The sequence below is a fragment of the Enhydra lutris genome, unplaced genomic scaffold (genome assembly GCF_002288905.1).
Source record: "Enhydra lutris kenyoni isolate GAN:26980312 unplaced genomic scaffold, ASM228890v2 scaffoldscaffold1, whole genome shotgun sequence".
NCBI lineage: Eukaryota > Metazoa > Chordata > Mammalia > Carnivora > Mustelidae > Enhydra > Enhydra lutris.
Genome location: NW_019154085.1, coordinates 87758489 through 87778911, shown reverse-complemented (window position 1 = coordinate 87778911; position 20423 = coordinate 87758489). Strand labels below are relative to the sequence as shown.

At 37.5% G+C, this 20423-nt stretch overlaps 1 protein-coding gene across 1 annotated transcript in view; it reads left to right on the top strand.

Moving 5' to 3' along the window:
- Positions 1-20423, top strand: part of LOC111143410 (Rho GTPase activating protein 15) — a 607442-nt gene that overhangs the window by 349135 nt on the left and 237884 nt on the right. Inside the window, exon 9 of the mRNA XM_022497494.1 lies at positions 453-575. Within this exon, the coding sequence (XP_022353202.1) occupies positions 453-575 (123 nt within the window). The remainder of the gene's footprint in view (positions 1-452; positions 576-20423) is intronic.

Here is a 20423-nt window from a genome sequence, read left to right as displayed (position 1 = left end):
AAGAAGATTGACAAAATTATTTGGGCTTGTAGGATGTTTGAAAATGCCTGAATTACCCACAGGCTGTATAGAATCATAATTAACTGAAATGAACAATTCTAAGAATTTTTTCCTTTAATTTTGATGAATTTTCTTTGGCCCTTATTCTGTATGTAGACGCAGATAAGTAGAATTACGCAGATAAATGTTATCATGTTAAATGTGAGCAAGTGAAAGTGAAAATAAATTGTGAATGGATGGAACTAACCACATTCTCATTGCACATTCATGTGGCAATAGAGCTAATAACTTCATACAGGCAAATTTTTACTCATATTCTGTGTCTAAACAGAAGGGCTTGAGCTGTTAATTCCAGTAGTTCCATAACTACTGCTTTCTATTCATATTTGAATAAAGTAATAATAATAAAGGAGAAACTTACCAAAAGCTTCTTTTTTTTTTTTTATCTCCAGTGTTCAGACTGCATCATAGTGCTTCCGATACAAGCGACAAAAACCGAGTTAAAAGCAGATTAAAGAAGTTTATCACCCGAAGACCTTCACTGAAAACGCTGCAAGAAAAGGGACTTATTAAAGGTATAGGACATTTTATACTTCTACTGTAACAGTGATAAATGAATATGCCTCTGTGTCCATAGCTATTCAGCTCTAAAGAAATATTAGGATATTTTATTCTTTTTAGGTTGTTTATTGAATGTTCTGCTCCACAGCAAAGGAAAAACAAAACAAAACAAAACAAAACTGTTGTTTGGAAAACTAATCCTGAGAAAGTAAGGGTTGCAGCACAGTGTCATTGAAAACAAGACCTCAGTTTTGCTCTCAGTGGAGCTGGGCTCTGCACCAAGAGGCAGAGGAAGGTATCCTGGTGGCCCATTAGAATGAACACATGTTACCATGTGCCTGGACAATCCAGGTACACATCTATTGTCCCAGCATGCTTAATAAGAGCAGCCCTTTTCACTCTCAGATGTGTCCTGATTTGGATAAAAAGTTACCTGATCACCCTACTCACAGTCTGAAGTGAGTACTAAGAAGAAGGTCTAAGACAAACTTGAGTCATGAAAATGTATGTATTTGGGAGCTGGGGAACTAAAAGCTCAATCTAAATGGAAATAAGTAGGTATTTTGCAAATGTATCTGATGTAAAGAACAAAATATTCTAGACTACCCTAGCCACCACAATAGAAAAACATAGACTCTGACACTAGCCTAATCAGAGCTCAGACCTTGGTGCTACCAATCACTCACATTGACATTGAACAAGTTATAATCTCTCTGAAGATCAGATTATCTCATCTGCTAAATGGGGATACTTATACCCACCACTAAGAGGGCCATTGAGAGAAATACATGAGTTAATCCATGTAAAGCATTTAATAGAGTTTCTGGAATGTAAGTATTCAATAAATGTTCTCTGCTCTTAATGCTATTATTATTAGCTACTGTTGTTACTCTTATGGTGCTAAGGAGATGAGAAAGAATGAATGAATACATAGAACCAGTGATAAAGTAGATTTCTATAACTGGAATCACTTAAAAATTATAAAGGTAAAATGTATTATTTTCCTAACAAGAAACCATATGCATCGAGTCCATTATTTTCCCTGTTTTTAAAATTTTCTAACTGATGGGTATATTTTGAAACTTGAATACAAGAATAAATTTGAAAATTGAATACAAGAAGAAATTTGAAAATGGGCTAAAATACCCTTCTAAAATAAATTCTGAGAACAAAATTGAAAGATTGATCCTTATGGGAGTCAAAAGGTGATTCAATACCCTATCAAGTCTCAGGAACAGGGCAGAACAGATCTTAATATTTTCAGCAATACGTAGCATGAGAATTATTTAGATAGGTTATAATAATTGTCTCTCCTATCCATTTCAGTCCATTTTTAAACAGGGGAACTTATCACAAGAATCATCTGGCATTTTGAACCAATTGTGGAAGGAGAAACTTTATGAAGCATGAACATACATATCACTAATAGGGTGGAAAGTTCTTAGAATGGAAGCATTTGGGGGTAAAACAAGCAACCAGCTTTGAATCAGACTTTTACTCCAAAGATGTCTTTTTCAGGGTCACTGACAGTCTTGGATCCTCTAGAGATCCAACTTCATATAAGAAGATACCAGTATCTTTGGTTCTGTCTGAGAACGCACCCCATCGGTTATCATTTCCTTTGAGAGGATTCTGTTGCAAGTTATCTGCCACTTTGGAAAAAAAAAAAACAAAAACAGAAAACCAAATTAGTAGCCCAAACAATCGCAAGTTGACATAAAGTCCACATTTTTCATGAATGTAGCAAAATGAAAAGGTTTTGAATTCAGTAGCAGGGTCTGGGCCCAGTCAAAATGCAGAATTCACCACGGCAGTGCTAAAGCATTGGTCTGAGAGGGACTGGAGGCCACATGCAGTTTTCATACTGACGTCATGGAACCACTGAACACACTCCGATGTGTACATTTCCTATCTTAGAGCTCCATTAAATTTCCACGATAGCTGACCAATGAGTCAGTATTCATTAGTAGGGCTATGAAAAATCTATGTGAAATTCTGATTTGATAAGCTTCCATTGTTGTCTTCAGTGGAATTTTCTTCCAAATACAGATCAAGTTATGCAAATATAATCACTTCTTGAGCTTGTTTCAGTTTTAACTGCGAATTTTTAAAAAGCGTTTACTGACATTTTTTTCTCTTCACTGAGTAAAAAGCATTAAACCAATTTTTAAAAATACAGGCTCAGTCAAATTTAGTACTTTAAGTCTTTTTGTCATAGCGTATTTAACACAAAGACTTAGAAAAAGCAATGAAATCGGTGTTTTTGATCAGTTATAAAAAATTATAAAAAGTCAATGAATGATGGTTAAATGGTCTCTCCAAGTAAAATGCCTTCATTCTTTCAAGGAGAAGACTTACTCAGAAAGAGAGGTAACGCCCTTTAAAATTGTCCTCAGTGTACCTGCTCATGAGAATATGTATCAAATTCTTTCAGCTCTCTTATCTGTTAGATCTGGAATGAAGTCCTTCACAACAAGGTTTCAGAAAGCTATGGTGACAGTTTGGGTCTTAAAAGTGTGCTTCCTGACATCTGGGAGGGACTCTGCAGGGCTGCCCCCGCCCCCCTTTCAAAGGGTTTCTTATTTCTTGATGTAATGTTACCAACAGGTTGAGAGGCGTGAGCTTTGAATTCAGCCAACCTGTATCGAGAGCCATAACGGAGCAGGAAGGGTTGTGCCTTCTTGACTTCATAATGCCAGCAGAACAATATCCACAAAGCACTTTATGTGAAAAGAGAGTTGTCCCGATATCACACAGTCTGAACTCAGACACAAACTCTTCCTTCTATTATCTATGTTTCGCATTCATGGAGACCTGGCCAATATGTGATTTCGTTGGGTGGGATCTAGATCTGGAAACAGTCCCTTGATGGGGCTGCATTTTCTACTTTCTTTAATATGACTAATGAGAAGGGTACCTTATAATGTCAAAAAAGGGCAAGCCAATAATTATGGATGATCCCTCAATGGAAAGAAATCTTAATAGCTCGGGTGGGTGTAGCCTTCATTGCACCATGGCAGTGGTGGCTTCTGAAAAGCCTTCCATTTCTCCAATGGAGAAATTTCACATTTGCCAAGGGAGTAGCAAGTACCTTTTAAATGTGAGTTTATTGCATTGAGCATCTCATCAGAAATAAAACTCAAATCAGTTGAATATGTAAATGATAGGCAAGAAGGTACATTTTAGGGTGGTAAGTGTGCTTGAACATATTTTCTGCTTGGTTTTGGAAATGAAGTAATAGCTCTTTATAAAGTGTCAGCCAAACTACCTTATATAATCTTTCGAATAGCAGCATTGACATCCAAGAATAGAAAACACTTGGCAATGCAACTTCTAAAAAGGATAATAATTGTTTGTTTGTTTTTGGAGCAACTAGTATTTCCTTATGTCAAAATGATAGAATTAGAGAGGACTGTGTTTAGATGGTAGTTTCTTTCATCTTCCTTTATGTGGATAAAACCAAAATGGTGGTATTAGTAGAAATCGAAAGTAAGGCTTTATTGCTTTATTTTGTAATCACTATATTATGAAGCAAACAACCTCTTTAAAGATTCAATAGTATGGCTGCAGGTTTTATGATGAAAAGCAGGGCTTTCCTGCCTCATCCCAGTTGGTGCTCCTTATGGGGCACCACTTGGCACTATTTCTATTTGTAGTTCTGGTGGTTGACTCCATAACTTCTGTTACTGTTATTTGGAGTAGAGTCGGTTGGTTTTTGTCAATATATACCTTATCTTTAAAATCATAATGTCTTGACTTATCAAGCTTAGATGTCATCTCAGATTTCTTTTACAATAGACATGACTTCCACTCGGTTAAACCAGACCTCATCTACCTGGCCCTGTTCCTCCCCAGATACTCACAGTCAAGTAGACCAGATCTTGCTCTTTTCAATGGCTTTTTCTGGAACATCCAATATACTTAAATCTGTACTTATTTTTCTGGTAACCATGGAAAACTAAAATTTAGGGTCTCCATTGACGAGACAAGAAAGACAGGAAGTTTAGTGTCTTTTCCCCTCTCATCTCCTCTGTCTTTGCTATTGTAATTCTTAACTTCTCCATTATAAAAACTCATTATTTCAAAGATTTCTATAATTATGACTCCTTTATAGATTGATCCTAAAAGTTAAAAACCAAAAACCGGCATTTGTACAATTATGATTATATAAGGTTGCTTATTGCAGCCCAAGTACCAGACTTCATTCTCTCTTCTTATAATATCATGACCTCTGTGATCTATAAAGAGAAAGCCCCCTTGATCGTGATGAAAAAGACTCTCTTCTTTTACATTTGAAAGTTGCATTGGCATATTTATGCTGCTTCCCCCTCACAATCATGCCCCCCACTTCCCCCCCCACATTCTGGATCTAAACGTGAAGAAAAACAGTCACCGAATTTACCTTATATTGATCATGTAAATATTATGGAATTGCTGACCAAATCATGTGCCAGATTTGGACTGACATATCCATGGGTTCAATGTTATGACTTAATGGGCCACGCAAATTATAATGTTCTTATTTTTTTTAAGTTTTTATTTTAATTCCAATTAGTTGACATGCAGTGTTATATTACTTTCAGGTGTACAATATAGAAATTCAGCCCCTCCATACGTCACCTGGTCCTCATCACAAGTGCCCTCTTTAATCTCCATTGCCTAATTCACCCATCCCTCCAGCCCCACTCCTCTGATAACCATCAGTTTGTTCTCTATAGGTAAGAATCTATTTCTAGGTTTGTCTCTCTCTCTCTCTCTTTATAATATTCTTGTTTTTTAAAGCTTATGCTTCATCAAGCTATTTTTTAGTTTGATCAATTTTTTTATGGTGACTGTCTCATACAGGTATTTTCCCCATAGAGTTTCATTTTTTCCTTGCGTCTGGGCCTTTATGTCATCAGGGATGTCAATCTTCTCAGTGAAACAGTCTATGTATTCTAGTCTGTAACTCCTTGCTTTTGATTGAGTTTATTTGAAAGTATAGCAGCTTTAGAATTTTACTAAGTTACGTTTAAAGCTGGATTCTGGGGGCGCCTGGGTGGCTCAGTGGGTTAAAGCCTCTGCCTTCGGCTCAGGTCATGATCCCAGGGTGCTGGGATTGAGCCCCGCATCGGGCTCTCTGCTCAGCGGGGAGCCTGCTTCCTCCTCTCTCTCTGCCTGCCTCTCTGCCTACTTGTGATCTCTCTGTCCAATAAATAAATAAAATCTTAAAAAATAAATAAATAAATAAAGCTGGATTCTGTCTTATACCAGCTCTATAACTTAATACTGGGTCACTGACTTTTTCATCTACAAAATTTACATTGTAAAATTTAAATAAGATGAAATATAGAAGAATTTTACACAGTGCCCAGCTTATCTTAATTATTTGGCAATTTTCTTCCTTCCATCTTTTTTTCTTCTCATCTTCCATTTCTTCCCTTTTTTCTCTCTTCTTTCCTTTTTTACTGGGGTTAGTGGAGCAAATTATGATCAAGATGGCCCTGGGAAACCATTTTCTCAAGTATTCCTTTAAAATTTGAGAAATCAATCCTGGCAAGTGTCAAGGAAAGGCAGTAGTAACTTGCTTACTTCAAGGCAAGTGCATAGATAATTTATGGTTGGCTCATATTTATCTTTTTGGTAATTTTCATCATGGTACTCTTTATACATAAATGGGCATGAGCTAATTTTCTTTTCTAGCTACACCCACTTACACAGTGTCATCTAATTGCTGGAACATTTAAGTAATTACCCACACAGACACAACTAATTGTTTAAGGTTTCCATCACATGAGAAAATAATGTCTTTGAAATTATAGTACTTTTATAAAATATGTCAATTATATTGAGAAGTAAAGAAAGATTTGCCATTCAAATTGCAGATACAAGTTATCAACCCTAAACTTTCAACAGTCATCTTTATGAATGGCAAAATCACTGAGTTCAGAGAAAAGTATTTTTAAAATGATTTTGTCAGAACCAATGTGTGACAGAGTAAGCTACCTGCCACATTGTTAATTTAAGCAAAACATTTATGAGCAACACTACAATATGCCTTTGGGTAGAGATACGCTCCAATTTTGCCATTTTATCAGTGTTAGTCTGAGAATAATTGTATTTGAATTTATATACTGGGGCATGGGTCCATCATTGCTTGGGCCTGAAATATTCCCACAACTTCCACAATATGCACTAATGTGCTTAAAAATATCTTGTAAATCTTCTTTTCTTTAAACTTCTTTACGGTTCATAATTGAACTGTGATCCTTACGTGTGAGCTATGTCATGATTTAATATTAACCAAAATTAATAGCCAACCTTAAGCTTCTTTATCTTGGCCTACAAGCTTCTTGGTTCTTTTGCATTTACAGTTCCCAGGCAGTTTCTGTTATTTAAAGGCTCTTGGGAGCAAATGTGTTGGTAATAGAGTACCACATAGCTATCTTTTGTTCAATAATAAAATACAGGTCACCATGAGAGATGGCAAATGTTGAGAAAAAAGTGCACCTGCGTAGCAGGTTAAGCCCATGTCTTTTAAAAGCTCATTATTCAGGGAGGATATGATCCAGGTCTTATGAGATATTAAAAGCAGAATAACTTTGGAGCAACAAGAGAAAAATGAGGTCCAGAAATGGGAGTGAATTAGGTAAGGGGAAAAAGAATGAGCCAGACTAATAAGTTGGTTTGTCTGTGGTTCAAGAACTTCCTTTCTTATGGAGAGAGACCTTTTACATAGGCATTAGTTAGAATATAATATTTGAGATGATGACTTACATATAACTGAAAAACTTACATATAACCAAAAAATGGTTTTATCAACAATGTCCTGATATAATATACTATATTTTGGGTATTTGTGTATCATAATAATGCCAATGATAATAATAATAATAATAATGATTCTCCTTTTTCCTTTCTTTAAATTACATTTCTTTCCCTTTGAGTCAAGCCCTCAAAATCTTTCCCATTTTTTTAAGTAAGAGAAAATGCCAGATAGTATCAGGCTTCAGCCCTAAAACTGACTGGATGCCTAATAATAGCCATGCTAAGTGCTGGGAATATAAAATGAATATGACCCAATTGATTCAAAACCAGCATTTTGGCATTTTGTTTTTAGCCAGTGGTCTCTAAAACCCATATTAATTCTTGCTATGGCAGTAGATATTGGTTTCATTTATTCCATGGACTATCTATCCTTAAAAGATTGCCCAGAGTTTTGGCATACCTTATAAGGTTGGTCTAATCCTGGTGCCAGTTTGAAATATTGTCTTTAAGCCTTCCATTTTGAGGACTGACACATTTCCATAAAATAAGAAGAAATAGAGCATGAGGACCAACAAGGAACCAGTAAATACCGATGGTTTTTCTTTCATAAGAAAGGGGATCTTTACCATGTTTTGGGCATACTCTGTGTTTTAACTCAAAGTGTGTGTGTGTGTGTGTGTGTGTGTGTGTGTGTATACAGGTTATAAAAAAAGATACAAAATCTCCCCCTTTCATCCCTGACAGTGCACCAGCCAAAGTTTATATGTTCTTGGAAGCATATCCTCAAGTTGTTGCAGATGACCAAAAGTCAAGCTAATGTGCTATTTCCTTCTTGTGTCAGGAGGCTGCTGCCCTCTGGAGAGGGGGTCTGTGACCATTTCAGTCCTCTAATCATATCTTAAATCTTCCCTCCATGAAACCACCTGAGAGAAGAAAGAGATGTGGGGCATCAGTGTTCACAAGAATCCCCCTTTTTAAAGGTTAGCATTTATTATTGATATCCTGCTGTTCTCCAGCAGGTGTTCTCAATACCCCAGAGTTCCCTCATGACTCCTTAAACCCAGCTTCACAGGCAGTGGAAGAGTCTTCAGCTTAGCTCCTGTTAGTTTTGCAGGGCCTCCATAGGCCCTACAAACTATATCCAAAGCCAGTGCTGGTTATTCACTTTCTCCTTTGTAGTTTTTATAATTCTCCTGCTTACACAAAGTACTAGCTGGTGATTTCATTTTGTGTTGAGGTAGATAATTGAGGGAGAGGAAAACAGAATTTCATTGTGACCTAAACACTGATACTTTGAACAAATGTATGAATAAATGCTTCATGGGCAGTGAGATGAATTGAATTTTCTATGGTGCTTGAGAAAAGAGGTCCCAGTCCTTTCTCACTCATGGTACTCTTGGGATTTGAGTCCACACTATGAGCTCGTTGAATGTGTCTCTAAGGATAGAATCTATCAGATCTCTCACAACCAATATCTCCTCATCAGGATCCACATTCAGCAGATGTGTGAACTGTTACAAGCCCAGGAAATATTAATATCAACAATTCATTTTCACATATCCTAAGATTAAGATACTGCTCTTTTATTTCCTTTAGTATCACTGACAGTTCAGTCTGCAAATCTTTCCCCTCAAATTCATGTCTACTATAAATCAACAAGAGTCCACAAATTCCCAAGAGAAAGAAGAAAAAAAGAACTGTGTCACGTTATTGAGGTGGTGGTGGCAAATTTTGTTCCATATGAAACTATCCCTTTTGAGTTGTTACCCTACCTGATTAGCAACAATAGAGCATAACTGTTCTCCCTGTAAAGTTTAGTCATCAGGAAAGTAACTCGGTGTTGCAGAAGTGCTATTCCAGCATTTTCTATTTTCCTTTGTGGGAAGGAGACAAGAGACCATATCTGAATTTGGATAATCATAATTGGTGGTCTGTGAATGTTAGTCAAATTGCACTATGGAGAGGTACGTCTCCCAACTTTTCTTTGAAATTGACTGTATTGCTGTAAGTATGTTTTATCAAAGCATTTTCTGAGGCAACAGATCTGAAAACATAAGCTTTATGTAGCATTGTTCCTCCTTAGATATTTCCCTTTAATATGTCCTTTCTTTTTGAAGATAAAATAAAAGTACATAAAAAGAGTTCTGGGAATAGGCAGCTATATGTCGTAAACACCCTTCACTCCCCCTCGCCCAAGGCCCCCAGCCCCAGAAATTTGGAAATGATTTGATTGAAGCGATGACTGCCTTGATCATGTTTGAATACTTCTCCTTCTTCATTGTCTTCTTCTCTCTATGGGAGGCAACAGCCCTGTCATGGAGTCACTCCTGGGACAGAAAGAGGTATTTCAAGCAACCATATTTTCCAAACACAAAATTGAGACACATGGCCTGACAATGACATAATATTTGAAGTAGGGACTGTGTGCAAAGATCCAGAACATATGGTTGAAACAGTTTTCTTATAAAAAGCAACTATTAAGACACGCTATAGATTCTTATTCACAAAAGGCACATTCTTCCCTCCCTTTTTTTCTCATTTAGAAATATTACCCACAAATCAGAAGACTGACTGGTTTGCCCTCAAACATGTTGCTTTGTCAGTGCGAGGAGCTCCCTGTTGACTGGAAAGTTAAATACCCAGCCATCAAGGAAGCAATGCAAACCAGACTGCCAAACATATTATGAATATGTTGCTCTTCTTTAAAATGCTAGTTGGTTTTTCATACTGGAGTATTGACTAACTGTCTGTGTTTGATGTATGGTTTACCAGCCTGATGTCGACTTATGGTTAGAGCTTAACTTGTTAGTTCTGCTTTTGCAGCCAATTCAGAATAACTACAGATGCCTCGAGATATTAAAATTGACTGCTCAAATGGACTCAGTGTGGGAGTTTCATTGGTTTTAAATTGATAACAGCTGAAAGAGTGAATGATTATAGTGTACATGGGCATAGGACACAGCTCTTTCATAGGAACTCTTGTGAACAAACTCCCTTAGTGTGGGAATTTTTTCTTTCTTTTTATATCATAGTTATTTCTAAGCAACCTTGGGTTAAATTTTAAAATTGCACAGGCGTATGCAGAAGCCTTCCGAAGAAATAATTCCTGAGAAACAGACAAATTTTGATGACGTGGGTTTCTATTCTGGAGGGAACATTTAAAGTTAAGTAGCATTCCATAAGGTGGTAATTGTGTCTATTTCCCAGGCATCAGAGTTAAATAAGCTGTATGGGAAGCATAAACTGTCATAATAGAAGGGTTGGAGTGTTGTGTACATCTCTTTCTTCAACTCACACAAACCGGAGCTCCAAAGTGCCTTATCACAGATAAGTCAAACAAAGCCTCTGCTTTGCTTTCTTATTCTCCCAGGAACAGTTATTATTGTTTTCATTATTTAAAAAGATGATCTGAACACTTTCTTCTCACACCGGAAAAAAAGAACACAAAAGAGAAATGAGGAAACTTTTCTCCCCTCCTCAAATCAGCAACACTTATATAAAGAGGTTTTATGAAAACGCACTTTCACAATTTAATAGCAGCTTAGGGAAAAAGCCCAACAAAGAAAAGAATTCAGAGAAACTTAAAGAAGTTTATAAGAAAGAAATATCTGTTTATACCTGCCTTCTCCAACTTGTATTTTTTCCAAGAGTTCAGTGTCCTTCCTACTTAATACTAGGACCTAACTCCATCCCATTTTCAATGATGTCTAGCATTTTACCTTTGATATTCCATTATAAATATTAGAAGTGATTTTTATATTCGATAGAAAACATCAATCCAAATCAATAAGGTTAAGTTAGGGTTTGTTGAAGAAAAATAAAGCCACATATTGGGTACCTATTTCATATATTTATTTTAAAAAAAATTGAACATTCTGCCCAGCTAGCATATGGCAGACATGTAACTAACACCTAGTGCTAATGACAATTTGTGGAATTGGAGATTTATTTGACAATAATACCAGCAATGTGTATGTTCAGACATGTAAGACAATCAAAATATTGTCTGATTGTAAAACTAAATAAGTCATATATATTTGGCCAATATTTATAGTAAAGTGTGTTATATATTTATTGCTCAAATTTCACCCCAGAATATAACCTGTGTACCTGGACTAAATCTTAAAATTACCCAGTTTGATGTCTTTCTGAGATGCATATGGCCATTGAGTTATGCTTTGTACTGTGATGGATAACTTGCATGGATAGCCAGCTAAGAGGCTGCTGCAAGGATTGACATTTTCATAAGATCCAATTCCCTCAGAAATGTAAGAGCAAAAGAGAGAAATTTCATTCTCTTTCAACAGTTGTTGAGCTCCAATTTTTTAATGATTTTCTTATCTACCCATATTAGACAGGAGGGAGATTTTAGAGAAGATGTCATCCAAGTTAAACACATGTGAAGGTCATTAACTTGAATATATCACTCCTAACTTGTCCCTTTGAACTTGGAACTCAAACTTATAGCAGGAAAAGAAAGGATGGAGGGGGAAGAGGACTGGCCTCGGTTAACCTCACAATGAAGGAATCTATCATGCAACCAGAGGCTGAGAAATAAGAAAGCGGATGGGCTGAAAAGAATATCTTAAGGATATCTTAATATTTTGAGTTTCCAGATAATCTAAATTTCAGAAAAGCCATCACCTCCCCAGACTCCATCATTATTTGCTCCATCTCATACATTCATTTCCTGAACAGTAGAATACTGTGTTTACATCTTTTGTCATTCCACATTTCAAATGCACTGGGACCTTGAGCATGTGACAATTTTTCCATTAAAAAAAAATTAATTAGCATAGGAGAACGTTCAATATTATGTAAAGAATTTGACAGGATCTCACTTAATGTTTTTAGAAACAATTAATATGTCAAAAGAGGAAATAAGAGCCTATTTGGGCTATAAATATGTTTACATAATTACCAGTTGAAGAAGTCAAACATTTTAGGGCGAAAAAAACAACAAAGTTAGGCCCTCTCTTCATCAAAAACAGAATTCCCAATGATGTCAGATATCTCAAATTCTCTAGCATAAGTTCCCTTTATTCATGAACACACTTGTGTGCATGCCCTTTAACCAGAAAGATCACATATTTATAGTATGAATGAATAATCTTGAAGAAAAGTAATAATGGTTAGAAATACAATGCTGATCACACATAAGAAGAGATAGTCACATCTGTGTGTGAAGTTATGTCCAACTCAAGATGTCATGGTAATATGGAGAAAGCATTCCCATGGTGGCTGCGCAGTATAGGAAGAGAAGTATTCCAAGTGTGACGGTGCAGTGCCCCATACCAGGCACTGTGTTAGTGGTAGACATGGCTGTCTCATTCTCTAAGACAGAATGGGAAGCAGAAGCCCTGGCCAGGGAGTCATGGCCTCAGAAGGGACTGTTGGGCAGGAGATGGGTAGTGGGGAAAACAGGGAAACAGGTACTGGATCTTGGTCCAGTACCAGAAGGTGAGGAATAAACAGCCCATCTAAAGAAAGTTGGGGATATGGGACACTCATTGCATTTGAGGAATTTTGGAAATGATATTAAATATTTCTGAGTAAAGTTTTAGTGGAAAGCACTTTCCTGAGATAACCCAAAGCCATCTGTTTCTACAATTAGTTATTATAGTACGAACACTACCAAAAGCCCAAAGGAAACTTCTGTCTCCCAGATGCAATTCTCTCAGTCAAGAGTCTGAGAGGTTGGCATGGATATGTGTGTGGTGTTTCAGTTTCATATACCGAGCTGGATCATAGACACTCATCTGAGATTTGCTAGAAGGAGTCTGTGCTAATCGATTTGGCACACCATCTGGAGACTAGAAGTGGTCTAAGCAACCTCTGCTACAGAAGGTTCCCAGTCTGTTGCCCCCATTATCACCAGCCTAGAATCCTAGACTCTTAGAATATCTAACAAGAAATGCAGCTTTTTCTTGGGAAAAAGAGATACCTGATCAGAAAACTGTACCTAGTTTTATATATGTTTAAATACATAAAGAATGCTTGCAATAATGAAATATATGATAGACCATTTTCTTTGTTGGATCTGGATACATATGGTGTGAAGTGATAAGGTGGTAGTGACAAGCTCTCCCTTGCTATTTGAAAGAGCTATATGCATTCTATTTTACTCAGGAAAACAATGTATTGCAGTCATTAAGCCATAAAGATCACTGAATTTTGAAGTAGATCTGAAGTCTAGTCTTGGCTCTGCTACTTACTTGCTTTGAGGGTTTGGACAAGGTAATGAAGTTTTCTGTCCTAACACTTTCCAGATAATACCTCTTATGATTGTTGATACTACACAAAGAGCAATTTGCATGGCAAATAATAACTCTTAATTCTCATACTCTACTCCTAATTCTACTCTCTCTATTGCATGGCATATTGCAAGCATTTCTCCTGAATGCAGAGTAGGTATTCTGAAAATTGCAAAACAGATCAATTAGGGTGAGATTTTTGTGGCATTGCATTAGTAAAGCCAACATTTTGAGCATTCTGTCTGCCTCACATTGTGCTTATAGCTTGACGTGCACTCTCCAGTAATAAGGATGAAGGACAACTATACTTACATTTTTTATGCCCTGATTGTTACTCATATATATTCTTTAAATCACTATGTTCTAAGAGGATACAAAAATGCATAAAGCAGAGTTGCCTACAAAATGAGTAAGGGAAATAAAATTACGACAAATACAACATAATATATCAAATGTCAAAAGCTTTAGGGACATTGAGGTCATGGATTTGGGGAAATTACAAGTGGGAAAAGTGTAAGAAGGATTCATGTTTCCTTTATTCTGTGGTCTTTAAACTGAATCTTGACTTTGAGCCTTTGGACATGTGCAGAGCTGGTTGAGACGTTCAAGGTGTGCAACCGTAGGAAAGCATGGGAACCATGCTTTGTCTGCAAGGTAAAGAGTTGGATGAGAAGTGTCTGTGGCAGGTATTTTGAGCAGTGCCAGGCTCAGAAGTTTGTACTGGATTTTATAGGCAATTTTATTATTCATTTAGTGCTCATTATTCATTTTTACTCATTTGACAAACATTTACTGGGGACCTCCCATGCAGAAAACAATGGGCTGCATACTGGACCCAGATGTGTAAGATGAGATTCCTTTCTTACAAGTTAAACACTTTAGCACTGCTTACAAATATTCTATATAAAAAAAAGAAGCACTTCCATACCCTGCAAACTTGTCCCACTTTGGAAAGCTAATGAAAAGACGTTCTTAGTGCTTTTTATCTAATTTTATTTATTTCCTATTTAACCACAGTGGGCCATGCCACAGCAGCCTGTGGATATGAATAAAATAACAGATAATAAGGCACAAATATCCTAAGTTGTGACTCCCAGTTGTATAGCCATAGCAACTCAGACTTTACCCTTCTCTAAAGTCTCCCTGGCTATTTCTGGGAGCACCTGGAAAGTATTGCATTTGATACTTCATTACCTACAAACTGCCCAAGGCAGGCATCTCACCACAACCATGCAGCCAGTATCTTCTGAGACATGACTTCCTCCCATCCTTGGTGCTATCCAAGAGCTTCCAAATCTACAAACCCTTCCACATGCCGAACAGTACTCTGAAGCTCTGGTTTCCACACTTTTAGATTCACTCTGTCTCCAGAGCAAATGGGGAGACTGCTCTTCTCAGCTACTGGCACGTTTCACCTGGTGTTTTAGGACCTGAAGCAACAGCTCTTAGGCTAAATCTCACAAAGTGAGAAAATGGCTTCTTTCTAGTCCATGTGAGACCTTCTCCTCAGAAGAAGTCAGATCTACTCCCTGGCACTTAGCTGGGATACATGTGCAATTTTGCCATCTCTCTTGAATTACCCTTGACCCCTGCAAGCTCAAAATTCCTCCTAAGTCACTGTCTTTTCACCCACTAATACCAATACTTCAGTTTCCATGTCTGGGAGGTGAACATCATTGCACTAATTCAGTAGGCAAACGCAACTGAGCTATTCCATTCCACCCTTACATGCACTCCTTCCCTGACAATGTGAGGTCTGGTTAGCCAGAAAAGTAATATAAAGAGTATGCAATGAATCCAGAAAATGCGCAGTACACAAAGTGTATCTCACAATGAGATATCTATTTATTCAATTACGTGGGCAGCTTCGGGCCAGGATAAGGTGTTCTAGAAGTGCTGTTGCATAGTTACTTTCTAAAGGGAAGGCTGAAAAAAAAAAAAAAAAGTAAGGGCTAAAAAAGAGAAACACACTATATTTGACTGGAAGCCCAAAAGAGACAAAATGTTTCGGAAACATGTGCATCATGGCCTACTAATTTAGTCTCATAACCCCCTCTCTCCAATTACATTCCTGGAAATGTTTTTTCAATTTCTTTGCATAGAATAACCAGAGGACCACATTGTTCAGAGCCACCCATGGGGAACAGGCAGACCCGCACAGAGCTCGCACCACACCTCCATGGAGCTGGCCAACACTTCCACAGAACCACACGATTCCCTGGCTCCTAATATGGTTTATTATAAAATCCTTCACCTGCCTCAAAGCACTTTTCATCAAAGCTGCTTTTAAGCTGAAGCTGAGGACCAAAGAATGCCTTTAACAGAATCCTGAAATAGCTTTTAACCCGAGGCTGAGGAGAGAAAGTGCTTTTAACCTAAAGTGCTTTCCTCTCAGGTACTTGAGCGTGTACCTAGCACTCAGCATTAGTGGCTGTGATAATACCCTTAAGACCCAAATGAAAGAGACTCCATTATAGGTATTCAAACCCGTTATATTAATATATTACAAGTAATATTTGGAATCATTAAGCAGTTTTACTCCAACTAAATTTGAATCTTTTCTTATTGAACTCTGCATTCATGCAAATCAATTGAAGTCTTACCACCTGGGATTCTAACAAATCTATGCTGATATTAGGAAAAGTATAGTGTTTTTCCTAGATTTTACTTTTAATCAGAATGAGTCAAAATGGTCATACCTTCTCTACCCTAAAAGAATCTCTCAACTTGTATCAGTCACTGAGTGGTATTTCTAGCTTTAGTCTATGTTTGTTGGGCTGACAAGGTAAATGAAATCATTTAAAATTAATTCAATCAATTATCTGAATAAATTTTATGGATCAAGTTTTCTCCCTAGACTTGTCACTCAAACAAATAAAAGTACTGATTTCACAGCACAGACGGTCCCTGATTTACATGGTTCAACTGAATATTTTCCAACTTTATGATGGTGTAAAAGTGATATGACTTCCGTGGAACCTGTGCTTCAAATTTTGAACTTTGACTTTTTTCCTGGGCTAGTGATATATGGTATGATACTCTTTTGATAATGGGCAGTGACAGCGATTCGCAGTTCCCAGTCAGCCACGGGAACATGAGGGTAAAGAACCCATGCACTTACGACCATACTGTACCCATACAGCCATTCGGTTTTCCACTTTTAGTATAGTATGTAATTGATTTACATGAGCTCCTCACCACTGTATTATGACATAGGCTTTTTGTTAGATGATTTTGCCCAACTGTGAGCTAATGTAAGCATTTGAGCATGTTTAATATAGACTGGGCTAAGCTACAATGCTCAATAGGTTGGGTGTAGTAAATGCATTTTTGTCTTACATTTTCAACTTGCAATGGGTTTATTGTGACATAACTCCATGGTAAGTTGAGGAAGAGGTGAGTAAAGTTTCTACTAATTCAAGTAAGTAGACAACCCAATTGATAAAAAGCTTTAACTTCAGAATAATTATAGTAAGTTATGTGATTGAGCAATTGAATTTTATGGACGGTTTTCTATTTTAAGAATATAAAGTGTATATCAATATGGGATAAGGATGCGAAACTTGATGTCTTTGAATTTTATCCCCTTCTTCTTTTGCTAGTACCCTCTGTAACTCCAACAGAGTGAAGACAGGCAAACCAAAAACAAAAAATATCACCAATTCAAAATGTAAATAATCAGTCTTTGCTAAACAAAAGTTAGCCATGTTAATAATTCCAAAATGCGCTAAAGCAAACTAAAATGAAATATATTTTCCTCCAATTTAACTGATCATGGCACAGTCTTTAGATAGAAATCATATTTTTTGTATGCATTGTTTTCTCTTACTCATTCTTTCACTTATGTATTCATTTGGCAACCAGAAGAGAATGCGATAGAATGGAAAGAAAGGAAGGAAGGAAGGAAGGAAGGAAGGAAGGAAGGAAGGAGAAAGAAAGAAAGAAAGAAAGAAAGAAAGAAAGAAAGAAAGAAAGAAAGAAAGAAAAGCAAGCAGTAGAAATACAAGAGGAAGAGTGGCTCCTGGATGGCTCAATCAGTTAAGCATCTGCCTTTGGCTCAGGTCATGTTCCCAGAGTCCTGGGATCCAGCCCCACATCAGGCTCCCTGCTCAGTGGGGATCCTGCTTCTCCCTCTCCCTCTCCCTCTGCCTCTCCCCCTGCTTGTGCTCTCTCATGTGTGCTCTCTCTTTCAAATACATAAAAAATAAGGAACTACAAAAGGAAAAGAAAAAATTACATTTATCTTGTTCACTGTGTATTGTTTCCTTCCCCTCGAACGTTCTTTTCCAGATTCCTCTACCTAGTAAACTTATTCATTTTCATGCTTCCAGCTTAAAGTTACCAACTCCCTAAAGCCACCCCTGTCTTCTTCATCCTGAGTTAGTCCTCTCTTCTCTTTATTCTGAATTATAATTTCATCATTTGATTATTGTACTATCTTCTAGCTGGACCATGAGCTGTATCTTATAGACTAAAGACCATTTTACTCCATTTTACTTCCTGAGAAGTTGTTGCCTGGGAAGAGGTAGAAAGGAAAGGAAGAAGGACACAAAATCTTTCAGTGGTTTTACAATTACTCTTTATTAACAATTTCATCTTCCTTCTTCTGGAAGCTCTTATGTCAATGGACACTCCTCTGATGGGCCTGTTCCCTCTCACCAGCCTCACAGCGTTGGGTTACCCTATGTTATGTTCTTCGACTTCTCCTCCTTTTTCATTCTTCTCCTCAAACTACTGGGCGTTATTCAAATACTCCAGGGCTGAAATATTGCAGTCCAGTGCTTCGAGTTCTATCTATAGGCTTTCCAAACTTAAAACTTCAGCCTCATGCTCCAGACTCTCAAGACTCCAAACTTGCATGTTCAGATGTCTATTTGTCATATCCTGGGATGTTTGGTTGACATCTCACATTTATCTAGAGCAGCCCAATCCTTGATTCCCCGGCTCTGGCATGTTCACCTCAGGAAATACTACTGCCAACTGCCAGCTGGAGTCGCCTCTGTTCTATTCTTTCTCCTGCTCTCGTCAGCAAAACCATCTTAAAATATATTCCAGATTCAACCACATTTAGTCACTCCCATTGTTACCAGCTTTATCTAAGCACCATTATCTTGCCTATGTCACTAACCCCTTAACTGGCCTCTCTGTGTCTTTTCTGGACCCTCTTAAATATAGTCTCCTCACAGCAATTAGAAGGACCATTTAAAAACATCAGTCACATTATTTCACTCCCATGGTCAATAATTGCCAATTACTTAGAATAAAATCATACTTAAAATAATATCTGATGACCTTCCTGTGACCTACAAGGTTCTACCTGCTTTGGTCCCCAGGCTACCTTTTCAGTTTCATCTATTGTTTGTCATCTCCCTCCAGCCACACAGGCTTCCTTACTGCTCCCCGACTACACTATGCTTACTCCCCAGTCTTACGCATTGGCTGCTCCTCTGATTGAACACGCTCCCCTTGTATAGGCATAATTCACACTTTCACTTCTTTTGATCTTCACTCAATGGCATAGCCTCAGAAATGTTTTCCCTAATAATACCTCCCTCTGGCTCTCCATCTCCTGGTCTTACTTTCTTTTCTCATAGCACCTATCAATATCGAACATTATCATACGTATATTATATGCTAATGGGTTTATGAGTTTGTTTTCCCATTTATATCTAAGCTGTATGAAGCCAGAAAGTGCTGTACGAGGGCAGAGAGTGTTCTATTCGTTATCCCATCCCTGGCAGGCATTGATAAATACTCAGCGAGGGATACAAAAGATGAATGAATACAAAAATTCATGAAATATTCACTTGGTCAGACCACTCTCTATATTGTTGTTTGTGATTCTGTGCACATGCATGTGGAGGGCAGTATGCATGTTTATGTGTATATTTTTGTGTTGTGTTGCGTTGGGTAAACAAAAGGATGGAGAAGCATAGGATAAAGTTACTGCCCAGAGTAGACAAATATTAAAAAATCTCATACTCCCTGTTTCATTTGAGGTAATAAACTCCTTGTTTAAGATAAGAATTTATTTCTGACTAGTGGACTCCCCAAAATGTCCATTGGGTTAACTGGACCAAAATTGAGTTGAGATCTATTTCCATGAAAGTTTAGAAGCTTTAAAGAAGAGGGCAAAGATGCATGGGTGGCTCAGTGAGTTGAGCGCCCCACTCTTAATTTCAGCTCAGGTCTTGATCCCAGGATTGTGAGTTTGAGCCCAGATCCCAGGATTGTGAGTTTGAGCCCAAAGTTGGGCTCCATGCTGGGTGTGGAGCCTACTTTAAAAAAAAAGAAAAAGGAGCTAAACAGTACTTCTGTGAAGTACTGTTTGGGGTTGAGGGTAAAATCTTGAAAGGTGGGGACAGCTTGAAGCCTGAAAAAAGAAGAAAGAAAAGGAAATAGGAGAAGGTGGGGAAGAACTCCTTCATTCTGTCTGGGTGACAATGGGTCTGTCTCAGAATTTCACCTTTGGGCTGCTTGTGTCAAGACACTATTCCTGCATCCAACTGTCCAAATTTGATTGGAGGCTGCAGACTACAGCCTTCCCTTGTTTGGGGATATCTTCTCCATAGTCTGGGTAAAATCTCCTCCAGGCCAGTCCTTCCAGAACATTATCATTATCCACCAGGGACTTTAAAATCTATTAGGTTAATGAGCTACGCAAGTATGAATAAACATGTGTGGGGGAAACTATACACAAAAGTGTATATATTTAGAATTTCTATTTATTTAGATTCCAAACTACTTAAAAGTTAAAATAATTATGCTTTTTTCCCCTGTATTTGACTCTTACGAGAAAAAAAAAACAAGTAAACAAGGCAGTAAGAGAAATTTACTTCACTTGCAGTGTATATTAGAGAT